This window comes from Rhinoderma darwinii, chromosome 1 (assembly GCF_050947455.1).
Source record: "Rhinoderma darwinii isolate aRhiDar2 chromosome 1, aRhiDar2.hap1, whole genome shotgun sequence".
Classification (NCBI taxonomy): domain Eukaryota; kingdom Metazoa; phylum Chordata; class Amphibia; order Anura; family Rhinodermatidae; genus Rhinoderma; species Rhinoderma darwinii.
Genome location: NC_134687.1, coordinates 65905898 through 65925209, shown reverse-complemented (window position 1 = coordinate 65925209; position 19312 = coordinate 65905898). Strand labels below are relative to the sequence as shown.

Below are 19312 nucleotides of genomic sequence, written 5' to 3'. Positions count from 1 at the left end.
TGAGATTCACAGAGCTGTGGTAGAAAACGGGTGGACTAAAGTTCAGGCAGTTTAGTGTAAGGACCAAATAAGGACCAAAATGGTTCTAAGAATTATTTTAACTTTCCCAGTTCTTCAAATTAATAAATAAGTGAGACGTAGGAACTACATGCAATGACGATAAAGGGAGAAAAGAGGGTATGGATATTAAGTGTCCGTGATTTTACACAGTTATGAGATCTCAAAGAGGACCTCTCACCTCTCCTGGCACCTAGCAATTCCAGAACAGCTTTACTCAGAACTCTGCGTTGTGCCATTCCTCTGTTATTCCTACTAGAAATTTATAAATAAATGGACAACTGGGAGTTACCAATCCCTTTGTCAAGGAGGTGTGTCAATACACAGTCTGACCATGTCCAATCAGGGCTGACAGTGAGACTGTATAGGGCCCACCCCCAATGTATTTCCCCCACCCCCCCCCCCCCAAAAAAAACCCATACAGATAGGGAATTTAGATTGTGACCCCTCTGGCGACAGTGAGTGATGGCAACTTCTGTAGAGTGCTGCAGAATATTTTGGCGCTATATAAGCAGCATAAATACTGTACGTTCGTAAATTAATATTCTATATGGACTTTCAACAAGGGTGATCCAACCCAATGGTTCCATTACATAAAGCCCCTACTGTGTGAAGTGTGTTGCAGTATACGTATTGTTTTTCTCATCAACTGAATTAACACTTTGCATGAGTCCCGCTTTACATTACGTCTTCTAGGCATAAAGAGGGATGTGGCGCCAGAACCCGCTGGGCAAAGCGCTACCTTAAGCTCTGTACTCGGGAAAGCTACTGATGTCACTGTCCATATATGCAATTCCATAGTCCCCGACCCGAGCATCGAAAGCACTCTGGCTGGTTACTTCGGCTCTGGAGAAGACCTTGACATCACTGTCGATATAGAGACAATAATGTCATGAGCTACAATGCTGGACTTTCTGGCCAGAGTGTCGGTAGTGCTTTGGCTGGGGACTTCGGCTCTGGAGAAGCCCTTGACCTTACTGTCCATATATGGACAGTGATGTCAGGAGCTACAATGCCAGGGGCCCGGCCAGAGACTTGCAAGCGCTCTGGCAGGGGACACTGGCCCTGGGAAAGCTCCATATATGGATAGTGATGCCAGGAGCTTCTCTAAGGTCAAAGATCGCGGGCAGAGCACTTCCACTTCTTTGCCCAGGAACTCCTGCATTAGCAACATCCTGACATCACTATCCATATATGAAATGTGAAGGTTTAGAACCATTTATACAGTACCTTTCCTGCAAACAATCTACAACTTCATTAGTGGGGTTAACCGGGGACCAAAAATTGCTTTGGATTGATATTTTTTATGTGAAAAGAAGTCATTACTAATGTACTTTAATTTTTAATTCTGTACCGAATCAGTTCAAACCCGGTGAAGGAGTGCCGGAAGTCCTGTCATTTTCCTAATATTGATGACGCACCGACATGGCACCACTTGACTGAGGGCTTGCTTCCTGCGCTGTTTGTGTCGGCGCGTTATCAAGCACATGACTGCAATTGCCCATTGCTGGAGACCCTGAGCAGAGCATCAGCTAGCGCTCTGCCCTGGACTCCAGCACTGCTCCTGAAGCCACTGTCCATATATGGACAGTGACATCAGGAGTTCCCCATCACTGGAGTCCCCGAGCAGAACATCAGCTGAAGTTCTGCTCGGGGACTCCAGCGATAGAGAACTCACCGGGTTTAACTGCATGATTCAGTACAGAATTAAAAATTAAAGTACATTAGTAAGTGACTATTCACAGTCCCCCGGATAAGCCCCTTACATGTAGGCAGTCTTTACATTCCATGTAGAAATTGCATTATTTTTGAAAATGCAATAAACCTTTTTTCTTAAGAAATATAAATCTACTATTATCCATCTACTGTTGAATTCTACATTTGGCAAAATCTCTGTATGCATGAAAACATTATGCTATGGTCATTCTAAATACAAGACATGAATCACTCCACTATACCCACCTGACTGTTGTTCTGTTCGAGTTGTCCTGCAGATCACCTGGATCAAAAAGCTGTGATTCTTTCAGACCAAGTTCTTTACAGCCCCGTAAGAATAATGTTACATTATCCTACAATAGATAAATCATAGTAAATGAATATATATGTATACTTATATGTGCATTGTAATTTGTGATAAATATATACAAATATAATTAAAATAAAACACACACATACATATATATACATACATACACACACACACATATATACACACACATATATATATACATACACACACATATATATATATATATATATATACACACACACACACACACACACACACACACACACACACACACACACACACACACAATACTTATATACAAATATAATGGATTTTGCTTAGATCAAAAATAAAGAAAATAAAAGTAATAAATACTTTGTATAAAATATCAGTGAAAGAACTCATATTTATATAATAAAATTACAAATAAAAAAAGCTCTCTGGTGCAATTACTAATCGGTAGGAAGAAATACAGTGTGTTAGAAGAATTACAAAAGGTTTATTTTTTTCCCCATCATTTTAGCAATGTTATCAGCTTAAAGCTTTATGCAACTGGACCAGGAAGAGTGGATCTCGAGAATACAGTTTAAGTCTGGATTCACACATGACGTATTTTTACACCATGGATTTGGCCAAAGCAAATCTCCTGTGAAGTCTGCACGTTTTACATGGCAATTTTGTTGTGGATTTGCTGCGGATTTCACCCTTTGCAATGCCTCTTCATTCACCAAAGGTTCAAAAACATAAAAATACATATTCTGTGCTTCTACACTAGTTTAATTGGGTGCATGTGAAAGCTAAGCATCCCAAACATTCTCTACACCCTGGTATACATATTATACGGCTCTGCTGACACCAGGACCATGCTTTAAATTCTTAATGGACCAATGAAAATTTTGTGTTCAAACGGATCCCAACAAGCAATGACGGATCCCATTGGCTTACAATGCGATCTGTCAGGTTTTTTCAGAATTCAGGTGTCTTGGACAGCAAGAATAGCCCAGTATACTAAACTATAATTACCATCATAAAATGTATACATAATCAGCCTATGGAACTGAATGAAAGTTACTATAAAAAAATAAATATCCATACCACTACATCCTCTCATGTCCTTGGAAAGAAAGGCGCTTGCTAACCTACCGCACCCCCCCCCCCCTTCACTTTTAGAAAGTGTAGCTGTTGGAAAGGCACCCTCTCCCATTGTTTCCTAATGCTGTGATGGCTGTGGAGATGGGTCTTATGTGTTCACGGTACTAATAAAGGAAGGGAGACGGGGTCAATCTGAGTTATGGATTCCATAGCAGACTCAGATCCTGCTTCAAATGGTACAATGAATTCGGAAAGTCCTCATCCCCTTTCAATTTTTTCACATTTTATGTTATGTTGAGGCTTTGTGCTAAAATAAAAAAAATTCAAGTTTACCCCCATCATCATTCTGCACTCAATACCCTATAATGACAAAGTCAATATACGAGCTTGACAAGGTGCATTTTCTCTGGTTATTTGTCGAGATCAAAAACATTACTAGCTGTAAATTGTAGAGCTGCTAATGATCTAGTTTCCATGATATAATCTGTATATAATTGAAGGTATCCAAACACTAGACCACGCTGAAGGATTCCATTGTGTAGTTTAGAAAACCTATTTTCATATACCCTATTAGAGAATTCTTAGTTAATAGATGGGGGAGGGTCCTCTGTTCAGAATCCTTATCTCTTGGCCAGAGTGGAAAGTGGTTATAATGATTGTTTCTTGCGGTGGAGGACCTGTCTTGTTCTGTATTAGGGCTTATTCAGAGGAACGTAAAATACGTCCGTGCAACGGGCGTGATTTTCACGCGCCTCGCACGGACCTATGTTAGTCTATGGGGCCGTGCAGAGAGTCAGTGATTTTTGCGCAGCATGAGTCCGCTGCGTAAAACTCACGACATGTCCGTTCTTTGTGCGTATTTTGCGCATCACGCACCCATTGAAGTCAATGGGTGAGTGAAAATCACGCGCACCACACGGAAGCACTTCCGTGGGACGCGCGTGATTCGCGCAACAGCAGTGAAAAGTATGAATGAAAACAGAAAAGCACCACGTGCTTTTCTGTTTACAATCATCCAAACAGAGTGTCATCATGATGGCGGCTGCGCGAAAAACACGCAGCCGCGCATCATATGGTGATGACACACGGACCTGTTAAGTGCCTTTTGCGCACGCAAAATGCCGCATTTTTTGCGTGCGCAAAACGCACACGCTCGTGTGAATCCGGCCTTAGACAAATAACCTATTGATTTGAAAGGGCAGTGTGTAATGCTTAATATCCCCTGTGGTGGTGCTGCAGAGAAACACTTACTCCCATGTCCCCCCATGGATCACAGCTGATCGTTGGGGATCCCAACAGGAAGACACCTTATGATCAGTGAATTGTCAAGGTACCGTTCTAACAAGGAGTTGTCCAAAGCGGACATGCCCTTTATAGAGGTCTACATGTATACTGTTTTAATTACATTTCCATCCTTTTGGCAGCCAGAACATCTTTGTTCTGAAATTCTGCCCTGACAGATTTCCTCTACTCAATATCTCTGCATGGTTTTACCTTTTTGTTGTGTTTAAAAAGGAAATGTTCACATTCTTGGGTATTAAAAACAAAATGACATTCCAGATGCCATAATCTCTACTCTTCACACTCTTGCCTGTATGAGGACCCGCTAAACATAACCCCACAGACTTGAATTGCACTTTAAAGAACAGGATTCCGGAGAACCCGTCAAGTTGTCTAAATAGTGTTGCTCTGAATCATGATTCCTACACTGATATTTTATATAGATTACCACCTAGAAAACATCCACATATCCCAGATGTTTGTGATGTGCTCAAGGTGTAATGGGAACTATATATGGTAATGTTAGAGTTTGCGAACATAGTTCCAGGATTAAGTTCTTTGTGTAAGACGACCGTTTGAACATCCGCAATAAAATGTTTATACATCATCAACGAATTTAAGAAGTACAGTATGTGTAAAAAGATAGACTTTAAACATTTTGGCTTCAGGATTATTGGTTCTGGTTCCCCGGAAACTCTTTTTCTATACAAACTGTTCACTATGGTAGAAGCAAGACATTATTTTAATGTAAGAAGCTGAACAGGTTCTGTGAGACCTGGCATAATGGGTCATGTTTGGACACTTATTCAACACATAACTATTGGACAACCTAAAAATAACCAAGGGCACAACAGACAAATCAGAATTGATCACAAGAAATAGCTATCAATCTGGGCTAAAGTCACATAAATGCCCAATTATAGGTCAATAAAATTCTGCATTGACAAAAAGTGTATTAGATGTCACCAGGAACAGAGATGGAGGCAAGCAGCTGGGATTGTCACTGGCGCCGTCTTCTGACACCATTTAAGACAGATAATGTCATGCAGGTGCAAATGCGTCCATTCATCCCACCTATGGATTTAAAGAGCTTGTGCAGCGCCTCTCTCTTCTGCCTGATCTGACATTAGCAATGGAGAAACACTGCTGCGTGACAGGCGGAATAAGGCAACAGTCAGCCGCCCGGCAGGCATCTTGGATGCAGCCTATTCTAAATGGGGTTTGTTTGCATGGCTTATTTTCAGGCTTATTTCAGACTGTAAAACGCTCGTATTAAGCTCCGAAATACATTTGAAATTCACCAGCAAACAAGTTTGCATTTATTTTAATGGTAAGTACATTGCGTAGTTCATATGAAGTGTATTTTTACGTTGATGAATTAAAAAACACCTCGTAGAAATATGCTTTGTAAAAAAAGAAGTGACAAGTTACTACTTGAATTGTTTTACAAGCTGATTATCCATTAACACTAAAAAAAATACTTTGAAAATAAGCTTCAAAAACGCTTGCAAAAATCAAAAAAGGCTTTGAAAATCAGCCTATAAAACGCCTGGATTGAGAGGCGGTTTTCTTTTGAAACCAGCCTCGTATTTTTCAGCATTACACATATGCCGTGCGAAGATACCTTTAATAGAATGCGCACAGCATACCTGCCGGGCATCAGCCGGTTGCCATGACACCAGTCTTGCCAGGCGTGCAGCAGCCGCTCTCCACGCCTGTGGTGAGATCGGTCTAAAGAAAGAGGTGCTGCACAACACCTATAACATTGAATTCAATGGGACGACCACAACAAATTCAATTATGACATCTAATTTCTCCATCCATGAGCCCATTTATTATAATGTTAAAGTTGTCTATCGTTAAAACATTTTTTTTTCCTAGAAATCAATTTGGGATGACCGAATACTTCAATGGTGGAGAAACTGATGTTTTATATATGAGGAGCAAAAAACAGGAATAGATGGCATCGGAGGGCATATTGCCTTTAACACAAACATCGTTTGTGACATTTTACTGTGACCTAGACCAACCACAAGACATTTCGAAATTGGGTTTGATACTTTGTGGTTTCGGAGATCTAGACTCCAACCGTGACTTGATTTAATTTTGGCTGCAGAAAATTGAGGGAGGGTTTGTTGATTTTCTGTGCCCCCAACGCATCTACCCAGAGTGGTTATGAAGTGTAATAGGTCTACCAGTATGTCCTAAAGTAGAGTATAACCAATAAACTTTTTAGATTTCAACCCGCAAGAGACCGATTACATCGTGGCTTTTTGTTATAGAAGTTTATGTGTTACCACATGACAAACCTGAAGAGCAGGGTATTAGCATATCAAATAAGCGTAATTAAATTGCATATTGATCTTTTAGTTAGATAAAGAACAGATGTCATGACATTTCTAATGAATGCAATCCGTGACATTATATGCAACTTATGTCCCATGGATGTCAAGATGACCGAACTGGAAAGTTATTTCCCACCATATAAAAGTTAGCACAGCAGGTCACCTAGTAGAATGTAAAAGGTGGTAGCCATTACCAAACATCATAAAATGACGGCATTAGAGAAAAAGAGATTACGGTACATGGAATTAAGAATTTCAGCTGTATGGTAGTATAGTATAGAGTCTGGGTTGCAGGAAAGTGAATAGGAATCAGTGTATCATATAGACCCCTCTAGACCCCCCGCATAAAAATCAGAAGCACTAAATGTAGAAAAAAAAGTTTATTTAGACTTCAGTCCGACAAACAGGTTTAGCATTCCTGTTTAGAAAGAAAAAGTTGGCTCCTACTAATAATAAGATTACTAGTTTTGGCGAATTATCACAGTTTATTGGCTTCAAATGAAAGTTAATTTGGCTTAATTTGACAGATAGACAAAAACAAAACTTAAAATGCAGTTAAAAGAATCTGCATCCATGTTAATAGCTGAAATGTTTACAAGGCCCTTTGTGAATCTGCCAGTTGGCTGCGATGTGTAAATCTTAACCAACAGATTTAAGGAGGTGCTGATAAAATAAGGCTTTGTAGTTTATAGGCATCACTTCTGTATGGGAGATATTAGAAGTAAGCCTAGTTAAGATGACTTTATGGATTTTACTTTGTCATCACTATAAACAAAAGCAGAGAGTGAGACCGCACGACCAATTCCGGGAAAAAATTGTGATCCTGTTTATTCCAACCGCAACGTTTCAGCTCAATACGAGCCTTTCTCAAGCATAACAGATTGAACACCCATACACATGTTTCACAATTACAAATCTCATTAAAACATTACGTATCAAAACTAGTAAAAAAAAAGTGCATAAATTCCATATAAAATGAATTACACTGCAATCGTATAAATAGGTATGACCACATATTAGTGGATATTGTGTAAGTGAAGTGTACATACAGTATTAGAATTATATTCTGTGAATAGGATTAATACAATTCACAACATATGTATATAGACGTGGATATTACATACTCAGGTGCCTAAAACATAAATTAAAATTACTTCACCACGTCCGGGAAGTGGTTGGCGTCCCATACTGTCTTTTGCGCATGTCCACTAATTATACTACGTAAAATTTTGCGCTTGTATGCGTCCTGACGTTACTTATCATTTCGCATATGTGCATATATAGCACTGAGAACAACGGGTGCCATACTGTATAAGGGCACAACCACTGCCGAAAGTCATCATTCTGTGGTGTCCTGAATGTATGACTTTGCCGACGTGGCGAAGTTCCTCAATACCTTGTCAAGAAAATTGTGATTTGATCACTTGCCCCTTTTCCCTAGTGGGACTGTACGGTCACACCCTCCCTATGTATTTTGAGAACTATAACAGTGTATAGATTTCTTTAATAATTCTTCTTTAATGTTTTTATCGAATAATTGTATTCTAGCCACTTTGATAAATATAATATTACCTAAAATTGTTCTTTTCTTTCTCTTTAGAGAATTTTGCCCTCAAGTTTCATTTATGGGATTGGCTGAAAGCGTCCTTATACTGCCTTTGACGTCCATTGGCCAAAATAGCTATTAAATATATCTATTTTCTCTGAGCACCATAATCTTTGGACCCTTATTTCTATACCAACGGTATATTTCTATATACATAGATTTATCAGATTTATCTTGATACCCGCTTTGTATGGTGATTACTTATAAATACATTTGTCTAATATCTACTCACTATAATAATTTACATTCTATTTCTTTGAAAGTACCTGTTGTGTTAGGGACTTCCTTTTGGAATACACTTTGTATCCCATCCGAAAAGCATTTTTTTACGGTATAAGATTGTGATCAGTGTAGCATTGTGTGAACTATATTGAGTAGCTTTGGATATTTTTCGTACATAGTCTTTGAATGTGTACTAAAACTTGTATATATTAAACTCAAATTTAAATCCGTAATAAGTCCTGGGGTATATCAAGATGGCGATTGTGATTTGAGGTGTTCCAATATGGCTGCCGATTTACTAATATGGCTGCCCTCTAGCCACTATTGATGACTTTCGGCAGTGGTTGTGCCCTTATACAATATGGCACCCGTTGTGCTCGGTGCTATATCTGCGCTAAATTTTACATAGTCTAATTAGTGCACATGCGCAATAGATAGTATGGGACGCCGACAGCTTCCCAGACGTGGTGAAGTCATTTTAGTTTATGTTTTAGGCACCTGAGTATGCAATATCCACGACTATATACATATGTTGTGAATTGTATTAATCCTATTAACACAATATAATTCTAATACTGTATGTACACTTCACTTACACAATATCCACTAATATGTGGTCATACCTATTTATACGATTGCAGTGTAAGTAATTTGCAATATGCAATTTATGCATTTTTTTTACTAGTTTTGATATTTAATGTTTTTAATGAGATTTGTAATTGTGAAACATATATATGGGTGTTCACTTTGTTACATTGTTATGCTTGAGAAAGGCTCGTATTGAGCTGAAACGTTGCGGTTGGAATAAACAGGATCACTATTTTTTCGCTGAATTGGTCGTGCGGTCTCACTCTCTACTTTTGTCTATACTGTATGTCCATTGAACTGTGACCCCAGAGGCGTGCACCGTGCACCCACCCTATATATTCATCTGGTGCTGCTGATCTTTGGTCATCACTATAGATGTACCAGAGCGGAGTTTGCTATTTGGACATTTCCCACAATACTGTACGTGGTCTGTGGTTTTACATAAGAAACATTATCCCATAACAGTCTGATCACAAAGCAGTCCAGGTAAGGGGCTTACTTCTTGCCATTGTAGGGACACTGATGAATCAGAAAATGTTCCTATTGTTTTATACAAGCAGGCAAAATGCGTTTCTTTTCATTGATCCTCGGTTATCTCTCGGTTCAGTTTGTAGAGATTATTTTTTCAGAAATCTATTTAATGTTAGCAATAACCAAGATTTATAGCTGCTATATACAAGTCAAGGTATTAAACACTAGAAAAGGAGACATTAGACTAGATCTGATAACCCCTGCCGTCACATGGACATCCACAATAACAAACTTTATATGTCTCGAGAATAATTAAACGTCTAAGGAATAATGTAGTTATATAATGGGGTAGACAGGATAGACGACAACTGTTTGATCGGTGCGGGTCTGACCGCTGGGACCCCACTGATTGCGAGAATGGGAGACCACTGTCCCCCTTCACCCGACTGCAGTGTTGCGGAGTTTATATGGAGCGGTGGTCGAGCATGTGTGCTGCAGTGCCATACAAACTCTACAAGAGTTACGAAAGCAGCCGAGTATAGCATTGGGAGAGACAAACAACCAGGGTCCCCCAATCTAGCAATCAGTGATTTGGCCGATGGACCCCCACCAAGCTAGGTGATAAATGCTTCTACTTGGAATATACCTTAACCTATTAATGTGTCCTCACAGGCATAGATGTTTGGCTATTATTTTGGGATTCAATAAAGTGTAAATTTATTAAGAAACTGATACAAAGATGACAACCAAAATGGCTGCACTTCCTGTTGTCATTTTTGCAAACATGGCAGCAGCAACTAAACAGAAAAATTCAATTATCTCTGTAAGTAAAGCGTTCATAATTACTAAACTTTTCATTTATTAGTAAAAGGCAATCTTAACATTTTTTGCTCCATTTTATGTTGCACCAGAAATTATTTTATTAACTCCTCGGACAAAGTCAAAGGAGGAAGGAACAAACTAAAACTGCATTTTTTAACTGTATGGAATTTATTTTACGAACATATATCCCAGAGTATGTAACAAAAAAAAGATCTAAATTAATTGTCACCTTTCTGCTTTAAAATGGGTTTTCGGTTTAAAACAACCCACCATTAGGTGATCTATTAGTGCATATTGCTCTAATAAAGGGAGTTCCCACAGTCAGGAGGTCCCTAACTGAGTTTAGACCGGCGGCTTCCAATGAGTACATAATATTTACTGATTTTAATGGCCACCTGGTAATGCAGCAATAAAACCAGGGACTTACATCGTGGCTCTCAGCAGTGAAAACCTAGATGCAGCTAGCTGGTTATGGGCTGTTTGCATCCAAGCTGATCTCTGTACCATTTGTGCCACTTATATACCATGGATTTTTGGTGGGCACCATACACCACATCCTTCTGATATGGATGAGATGGCCCAGGTATCATGAAGCATGCCCTGTAGTTCATGAAAGTGGATGTGTGGCTGCCCGCAGCCACAGAAGACAAACTGGCCCATAGGGGGACTGAAACATTTAAGAACATTTATCACTTCTCATAAGAATGGTGCGCAGCAAAAATGTGACAAGTAACTTCAATAGAAACAATATGGCTCTAGCACACAGGGTTATGTTGTGTGTATTGCACGTAGAGATAAATATGTGTATATCCTTTTGACCAAGCCACCCTGATGAAGCTACCCCTAGAGAAAAGATGTTTAATTGAGGTGTCCAGACAACCCAGGTAAACTTCACACAAATAAAATATCTCGGTTTGCGGATCTTGGCACATAAGCAGCATACTAAGCGTCTCTATCCAAAGGCAATAAAGTCATGCCAGACATTTCACTGAAGATCAGAACTGCAGATCGCATCTTTTCAACCTAAAATCATGATATTTATAGCCATTTGTCAGTCTCCTATTCTCGGCATATTTACAGGCTCAGTATAGGATATTGTATGAGATTAGTTCTCATGTTTTTTTTTCTACCATGGGGAATAGTGTTCTGGTTGTAGCAATATATCGTATGTACAGAGTGCATATTCTCATATCCTATCCATATTGATTGTTCATCCATTTGGTGAGACATCTATGCCTACCTACCTACATGGGCATTTTCACCCAATATGTGGAAACTGTAGACCAACTATAACGTTGTCAGTATGGGCCATCAGTTTTTGAGAAACTCACTTAGAGGTGACAACTAATATGACTGCACCTCCTGTAGTCACTATTGCAAACATGGCTACCACAACTGAAGAGAGAGAATTACAGAATTTTGGCTACTGCTCCAATTTCTGATTTACAAATATAATCCAGATATTACAAAAAGAAGTGGGGATATATTTTTAACAACTTAACACAGGATGCTTATACTTTAGCTATAGGGGATTTAATATATATTTTTAGGAGGGAAATGCTCCTTTAATAAAGAAATGAATACCGTATAGAAATACACAGGGTTAATTGTACACATAGTGAAAAGGTATTGCTGCATCTCAGCCAAGCTGATACCCAACAGACCTGCAACTCGGGTTACAGCGGCCTGGCTGGCACCGTCTCCTCAGATCATCTTTAGTTCTTTATTCTTCCTGATCCCACAGACCGACACTGTCCTCATCCTGGAGAATATCTCTCATAGCTCCTTGAACAATATTCACACAATGCACACTGGTTCTACAAAACACAGAGGTTCCATGCGCACCCTACCAGCAAGTACAGGCTGCTGTCATCCTTAAAGAACACCTCCAGGAAAATAGCATTTATATAGAGATAACATCCACGTGGGACTAGAGCATTTGTTTCTAAGATGCCATTAAGGGACCATCAACAGAAATGGACTATCAAAATATCTACTAGACTGGACAGATCCGAAAGAGCAAGTGGAGCTTCCTTTCCGTTTATTTCCCCCTTATCATCGTCTGCCTTCAAATCAATTTGCAAGAAAAAAATTGCCCTTTAAAAAAGGGCATTCCTGTGCCCCGCTGCACTCCACGCGTAGTGGCATCATGTTCCTTGGTTATGTTAAATAGTCACATGACTACAGAATTTAATAGCTCAAGTTCTGTGCAGTTCTTCTAAATCATACGTCAAATCCTGAACATGTGAACATGGCCTTAAAGCTCAATTCTACTAAGTCACTAAAGGAGGCCTCTGTAATCTTTTCCGTTTCCCCTTACTGTATTCTACAGGTGTATGAGAACAGGTTGCCTAGCAACCACATAACTTCCCGTCTGAGTGACCTCCCTTAACACATGTAGGAAGCTCAACGGCAATACAAAATGCAATGGAGCAGATTTATAAAAAATAATGCAAAGGAAAAGTGGAAGAGTTGCCCATAACAATCAATCCACCTCCAGCTCTGACTTTGGGAGGCCTTTTTAAAATAAATAAAGCAATCTGATTGGTTGTAACGGGCAACTGTTCCACTTTTCCTTTGCACGAGTTTCAATGCATCTTCACCTAAATCTTTAGATCCCTTATGGATAACATAAAAATAATAAAACTACACTATATATCATGAAGTTTTTGGATTTATAAAAAAATATGGTTATGTGCTATCCATGCAATGAGACGGAGAGTGTGTGTTAGGGCCTGTTCACATCAGTGCTGGCTTTCCGTTCCGTGGTTCCGTCGGAGGTATCCGTCGGGTGAACCCCGCAACGGAAAGTCAAACTGAAACCACAGTTTCCGTTTCCATCACAACTGATATCAATGGTGACAGAAACATTGCTAATGGTTTCTGTTCATCACCGTTCTGGCAGGTTTCTGTTTTTCCGACGGAATCAATAGCGCAGTTGACCACGATATTGATTCCGTCATTAAAACAGAAAACTGCCGGAATGGTAACGAACGGAAACCATTAGCAATGTTTCCGTCACCATTGATATCAACGGTGACGGAAACTGTGGTTTCAGTTTGACTTTCCGTTGCGGGGTTCACCCGACGGATACCTCCGACGGAACCACTGAACGGAAAGCCAACGCTGATGTGAACAGGCCCTAACACACACTCTCCGTCCTTAGAAAATGAGTAGCAGAGGCGTAACATGAAGTTCCTGGGACATATGCAAAAACAGGATCCCCCATCTATCATGTGCCATTTATAATACTAGTGTCTTCTGACGTGGTGGACCGGCCTTCGAGCCCCCTGAGGCACCAGGGTTTGGGTGCTACATCAGCATCCCCTATAGCTACGCTCCTTCTGAGTAGCAAACAGAGATGGGCTATAAAACAACCATCAATCTTAGGGTAGGTGAAACAAGTCAAGCTTAATAAAACAAAACACAAAAAAAAAAGCAATAGTCTATATCAAATTATTTTAATATTGGGGTCAATCAATGTCATCTTGGTAAAACCCAACATATGTATGTAGAGTAGAATCAGGATTCTTATAGTAAACTTCCCCTATGTAAAATCCCTAAGTATATTCACTGCTCAACAGGTATTAAGTGACCGCGAGGTCCTGCCGCATACACAATTCACTGTTCTGGCAACGAGTAAAATAAAAAAACAATGCATCTCAGCGGCTTCCAATAAATGAAGGGGCCGGGTGGTCTTGCTATGCAATTTAAATTTCATTACACAGCGCTCTGAGGACACATCAATCGAAAATGTTATCGCTGTTTCTTCCAAACAACAAATTCCTGGCTTACACATCTGCATGACGGATCTGCAGAAGGGGACAAAGGGCTTTTTCTACAAACCACACTAATTTATTCCCCTATTATCTTTGTACCAGGCACAAAAGATAATTCCTCACTGAATAGACGTGGTAATTTGTTTTGCTGTATATGGGGGTCATTTTTCTTCTTTTAGATTACACATCCAAAAAGATAACTGCATTTGGTTTTCCTTCACATCTAAAAAGCCAAATACATTTGTAAAGCTGTGCAAATCCAATGATTGTTACTACAGATATTTGTAAAAACTGCACCCATATGAAGGGTCATACTAACAAGCATATAGGCAATATGAAAAATAATATTTGACAAATACAATAATAATCTATTGCGAAAGTGTACAATATAAATATTTCCCTTTTTGTTAATTCCCCACGCTTAACAGGAGCGCAACTTTAGGGGTGGTTGGAGAGATTATAGTTGTGCACTAAAGCCTGATGGAACCCAAAAGGTCCCTATGAGGAGACCAGTGCTATAAGTGACACATTATAGTTGAGGGCCCGGTTACAGATTTTGCTTTAGGTCCCAGGAGCTTTACGTTACCCCTTTGATGTTAGGAGCCAGAGATAGGTCTATAATGTTTAAAAAAATTATTTCAACAGTGCAACATGAGCATCTACTGTAAGAGTGTGCTGCCTCTCACTGGGCCATTCTAGTAAGTCAGACGCACCAAAAAGATTTAAATTCTGGCTTAGAAGACTCAGTCATTCAATTAATTGTTTGTACCACGTGCTATAATTTGCACCCCAAATTAAGAATTCAATGGCGTCAAAGTTGGTTACTTTATTGGTGCAACTTTATATGGTATCTTAGAGGTTTAGGGCAAAAATAAGATGTGAATAGTGTCTAAGTGTCCTTTTGGCATATGTAGGGCTAGTATACGTTGTTACTGTATTGGAAAGAATAGTCTGGTGCACTATTCGATACAGTGAAAAAAAAGAAAGCACACTGTGCGGTTTACATTTCTTTACAATGGGAGTCAATGAGTGACCTATGCCACTCTATGCCCATACTACTGCAGTCCGCAACCACCAAGACAAAGGGGGACTAGGCCTGAAGTACGCAGTAGCAGCCACCATCTTAAGACCTACTAGGCCCAAGCAGATAGTCCTTGTATTAAGGAGGGGTGCCCTCAACCCAGTGTCTGCCAGTCACATCAGAACAAGCCAATCATCTTGCCTGCCTGTACCCTAAAGAAGTTTGTGCCTCTCAGCAGTGAGAAGAATTGTAAATACTATAACTACGTTGTGCCTCCCAGAGTGGTAAAAACTCTATATATTGGCAATGACCATGTGCATCATCAGTGATGGTCAAAATTGTATATATTTTAAAAGTGCAAGTAAAGTGTTGTTTTTTTGTTTGTTTTTTTAGTTCAGCACTCTAATTCCTGCCCTGTTTCAAGTTTTTTCGAGACATCCCTGTGGGGTATGCACCATCTTACCCAATCTTAAACCAAGATCAAATACCTATAAATAAGAACGGGGTCGGCGATCGAACATCGCAAGTGTTGAATTCCTTTTTTATGCTATTTTGTGATGCTTTTATGGATTAATTATTAAAGAAACAAAGTGTTGGACACATTTCCCAGGTGTTGAATAGCTACAGTCTATGCATGCATATGACAATGGCAGATCTCCATCAACCTGTGTGATCTGCTGTTGTCACTAGAGGCCATCTAGGGGCCTTTTCACATTAGCATTAGGGTTCTGTTCAACCTTTCCATCAGAGGAACGGATAGCCGAACGGAAACTATAGCTTTCGTTTGTATTACCATTGATTTCAATAGTAATGCTTCCGTTTAAGTTTGTTTTCGCTCTGTAAAGCTTCAGTTTTTCTCACAAAAACAATAGCGTAGTAGACAACATTATTGTGTCTGTGGAAAACAAAAAATGGAAACTTTACTGAACGGTAAGAAAAAGAAAAACTGAATCGGAAGAATTACCATTGAAATCAATGATAATGCAAACGAAAGCTATAGTTTCCATTCGGCTTTCCGTTCATCTGTTCCTCTGATGGAAAGGTTAAACGGAAAGGTGTGAACTTGCCCTAATGTACGTGGGAAGCAGTCTGGAAGATCTAGAAGTGGCAAGTCATGACCCTGTCTGCTGCTTTCTACTGTAAGACACCAGTTAGATTTGTCTTGAGTGTATGTGGAAGGGGGGGGGGGGGGGGGGGGTGATGTCGCTACATTATGATGGGGGTTAGAATATAATAGGGATAGAATTTTCACATTGCAGCAGAATTTTATAAATAAATCTGCCCCAGAAACTCTATAGAGTTAAATGAAAGATTATAACATTGAATTGGTTTGTTGAAAAAAAAAAAATTTCGATTTACCCACAATGAACTACCACGAATGTTTTTGAGCACTGCATTATTGTACATTTTAATGCATTACACTAGTAGTGCTCATTATACAGTGGACCTTTACATGGGACGATGCTTTCTGAATACGCTCTTGTGCTCCGCAGACAGTACAGGGTTTTTCGGGTCCTTTTTTCTAACAATCCAGATCGGAGCGCTCACAGACACATTAGCTGCTTTGCTTACAATTCTAGTATCTTCCCATTACATCTAGGAACCTGTAACCTAATCTCTGCTACTGGTAAGGAGGACAACAGCTGCTTCCATCCACAACCACAAGACCAATAACAATGCGTCACTGCTATTAATAGCCGAAAATGGAAACCTTACCAGCAATAAGGTGCTGAAATACATCCATTCGTTTCCTAGGTATTAAGCAGATTTCCCTTAAATCTCTCGGATCACTGTACGTTTAGGAGGCAGAAGAAAGAAAAGCAGGAACAGAAATGCTTCATTTTAAATGCTGCCAATTTTACTATAACATTTTACCTCAATAGCCTTGTTACTACATTATCTGTGAAGTCATTCCAAGGTTAACATGTCTCTAATTGTAGCAAGTCTAATCCCGAGCTCTGAAATAAGAGCAAAATCTCAAAATTTAACAACGGCAATCCACAGGTTTTTTTTCCGAGGAAGTTCTTATCTAAGACATGTTCTTATCTCTCAGCCTCTTCCATGCCCAAAGAGGAGCACTTAAGATGACTGCAAATAAAATGCAATCTATTATAGCATTTCATTTTATTCTACACAGGGCATAGGGAATATCTATTATAGGCTGCCACTCTAAAAGTGTATTCGTTATTGCAGAGGCGTAATTTGGGCCCCAATGCAAGAAAAGTAACAAGATCCCCCAAATATCCATGTCCTATTGATAATAACCGTATCTTCCTATGTGGCAGAGGGGCCTTTAAAGAGGCTCTGTCACCAGATTATAAGTGCCCTATCTCCTACATAATCTGATAGGCGCTGTAATGTAGATAACAACAGTGGTTTTTATTTTGAAAAACGATCATTTTTGAGCAAGTTATGAGCTATTTTAGATTTATGCTAATGAGTTTCTCAATGGACAACTGGGCGTGTTTTTACTTTTTACCAACTGGGTGTTGTACAGAGGAGTGTATGAGGCTGACCAATCAGTGATCAGAATCAGTGTCATACACTTCTCATAATGTACCTTGTATTTTGTGAATAATGTATTCGATATTTGGTACAATTTCTATTTTATATATGATCTAATTTGGAATTTTGTGACGGTGCCTGGGGGGAGGGTTTGGGATAGGGTTTGTTTAATATGTTTTGTACGATATAATTTTGAAACTTCAATAAAAAAATTATCTGATTTTAAAAAAAAAATTATGAAGTTTCAGGAAAATTTACTAGAGCATGATCATGCAGGTCAGATAGACGTCAAGATAAAGAAATTCTACTCAAGAATTTTTATTTTAGAGGAAAAAACCTAAACTAAAAAAAATTTCTGTCAATGTAAAATAGTCTGTCATTGGAACAACTACTTCAGAAACAAGTAACAAGATGAACAATCTGGAAGGGAAAGAGAAGAAAATAGGGAGAAGGGTCAGTTGTACTCTAAGGAGAAATGCTGGCCGGCCAAAGTGAAGCCCAGAGAAGCCAATAGAAGAAGGGGCACTGTTGGCCCTTCTAATGGGGTAGAATTTTGTGCAATACAAAAAAAATTCACATTTACGCTAAACACTATGGAATGCGCGGTCATAGGTCAACATTTATATTTTCTATTTCAAACTCTAGGGGGACACCAATTTAGCAATTTAGAATCCAAGCTGTGATAGTTATGCACAGTTTATACACTTCTGAAAATCATTTCCTGCTGCTTTCCTCTTGATATAATGGTTAGGGTATGTGCACACACACTAATTACGTCCGTAATTGACGGACGTATTTCGGCCGCAAGTACCGGACCGAACACAGTGCAGGGAGCCGGGCTCCTAGCATCATACTTATGTACGATGCTAGGAGTCCCTGCCTCGCTGCAGGACAACTGTCTCGTACTGAAAACATGATTACAGTACGGGACAGTTGTCCCGCAGCGAGGCAGGGACTCCTAGCATCGTACATAACTATGATGCTAGGAGCCCGGCTCCCTGCACTGTGTTCGGTCCGGGACTTGCGGCCGAAATACGTCCGTCAATTACGGACGTAATTAGTGTGTGTGCACATACCCTTATGGAAAATGTCCTATGTTTTACATTACGGTGCACTCCTTGTACAGTACACTGTGGGAGTAATACTGATATAACTATTATATTATTGGACCACTCATACAGGCATTGCATGTACAGCCTGCTAGTCCAGGTGCTCCAGATGTTCTACTTCTGGAGCTTATATCAATGTCTAGCAGCTGCAAAAATGAAAGTTGAGCCAATCTTGAGCTTAATAACTGCTGCATGCATTCAGTAGAGCCAAAGACTCTATTGTTTCTCAGAGATTTCATTACCTTGATAAATCTAATCCTGGGCTTATGTCCGTTCTAGAGAAACAAGTCTACGGGGGAAAAGATCCAGGTTAAATTTGAATGAACCACTCAATTAATAAGAGTGGGTGCTGAGCAAGAAGCACGTAGGGTGGTCTAGTCAGGTCTGCCACCATGAGCTTACAAAG

The 19312-nt window shown here is 39.6% G+C and overlaps 1 protein-coding gene across 1 annotated transcript in view; it reads right to left on the bottom strand.

Moving 5' to 3' along the window:
* Positions 1–19312, bottom strand: part of LIMCH1 (LIM and calponin homology domains 1) — a 259769-nt gene that overhangs the window by 100803 nt on the left and 139654 nt on the right. Inside the window, exon 4 of the mRNA XM_075859422.1 lies at positions 2020–2126. Within this exon, the coding sequence (XP_075715537.1) occupies positions 2020–2126 (107 nt within the window). The remainder of the gene's footprint in view (positions 1–2019; positions 2127–19312) is intronic.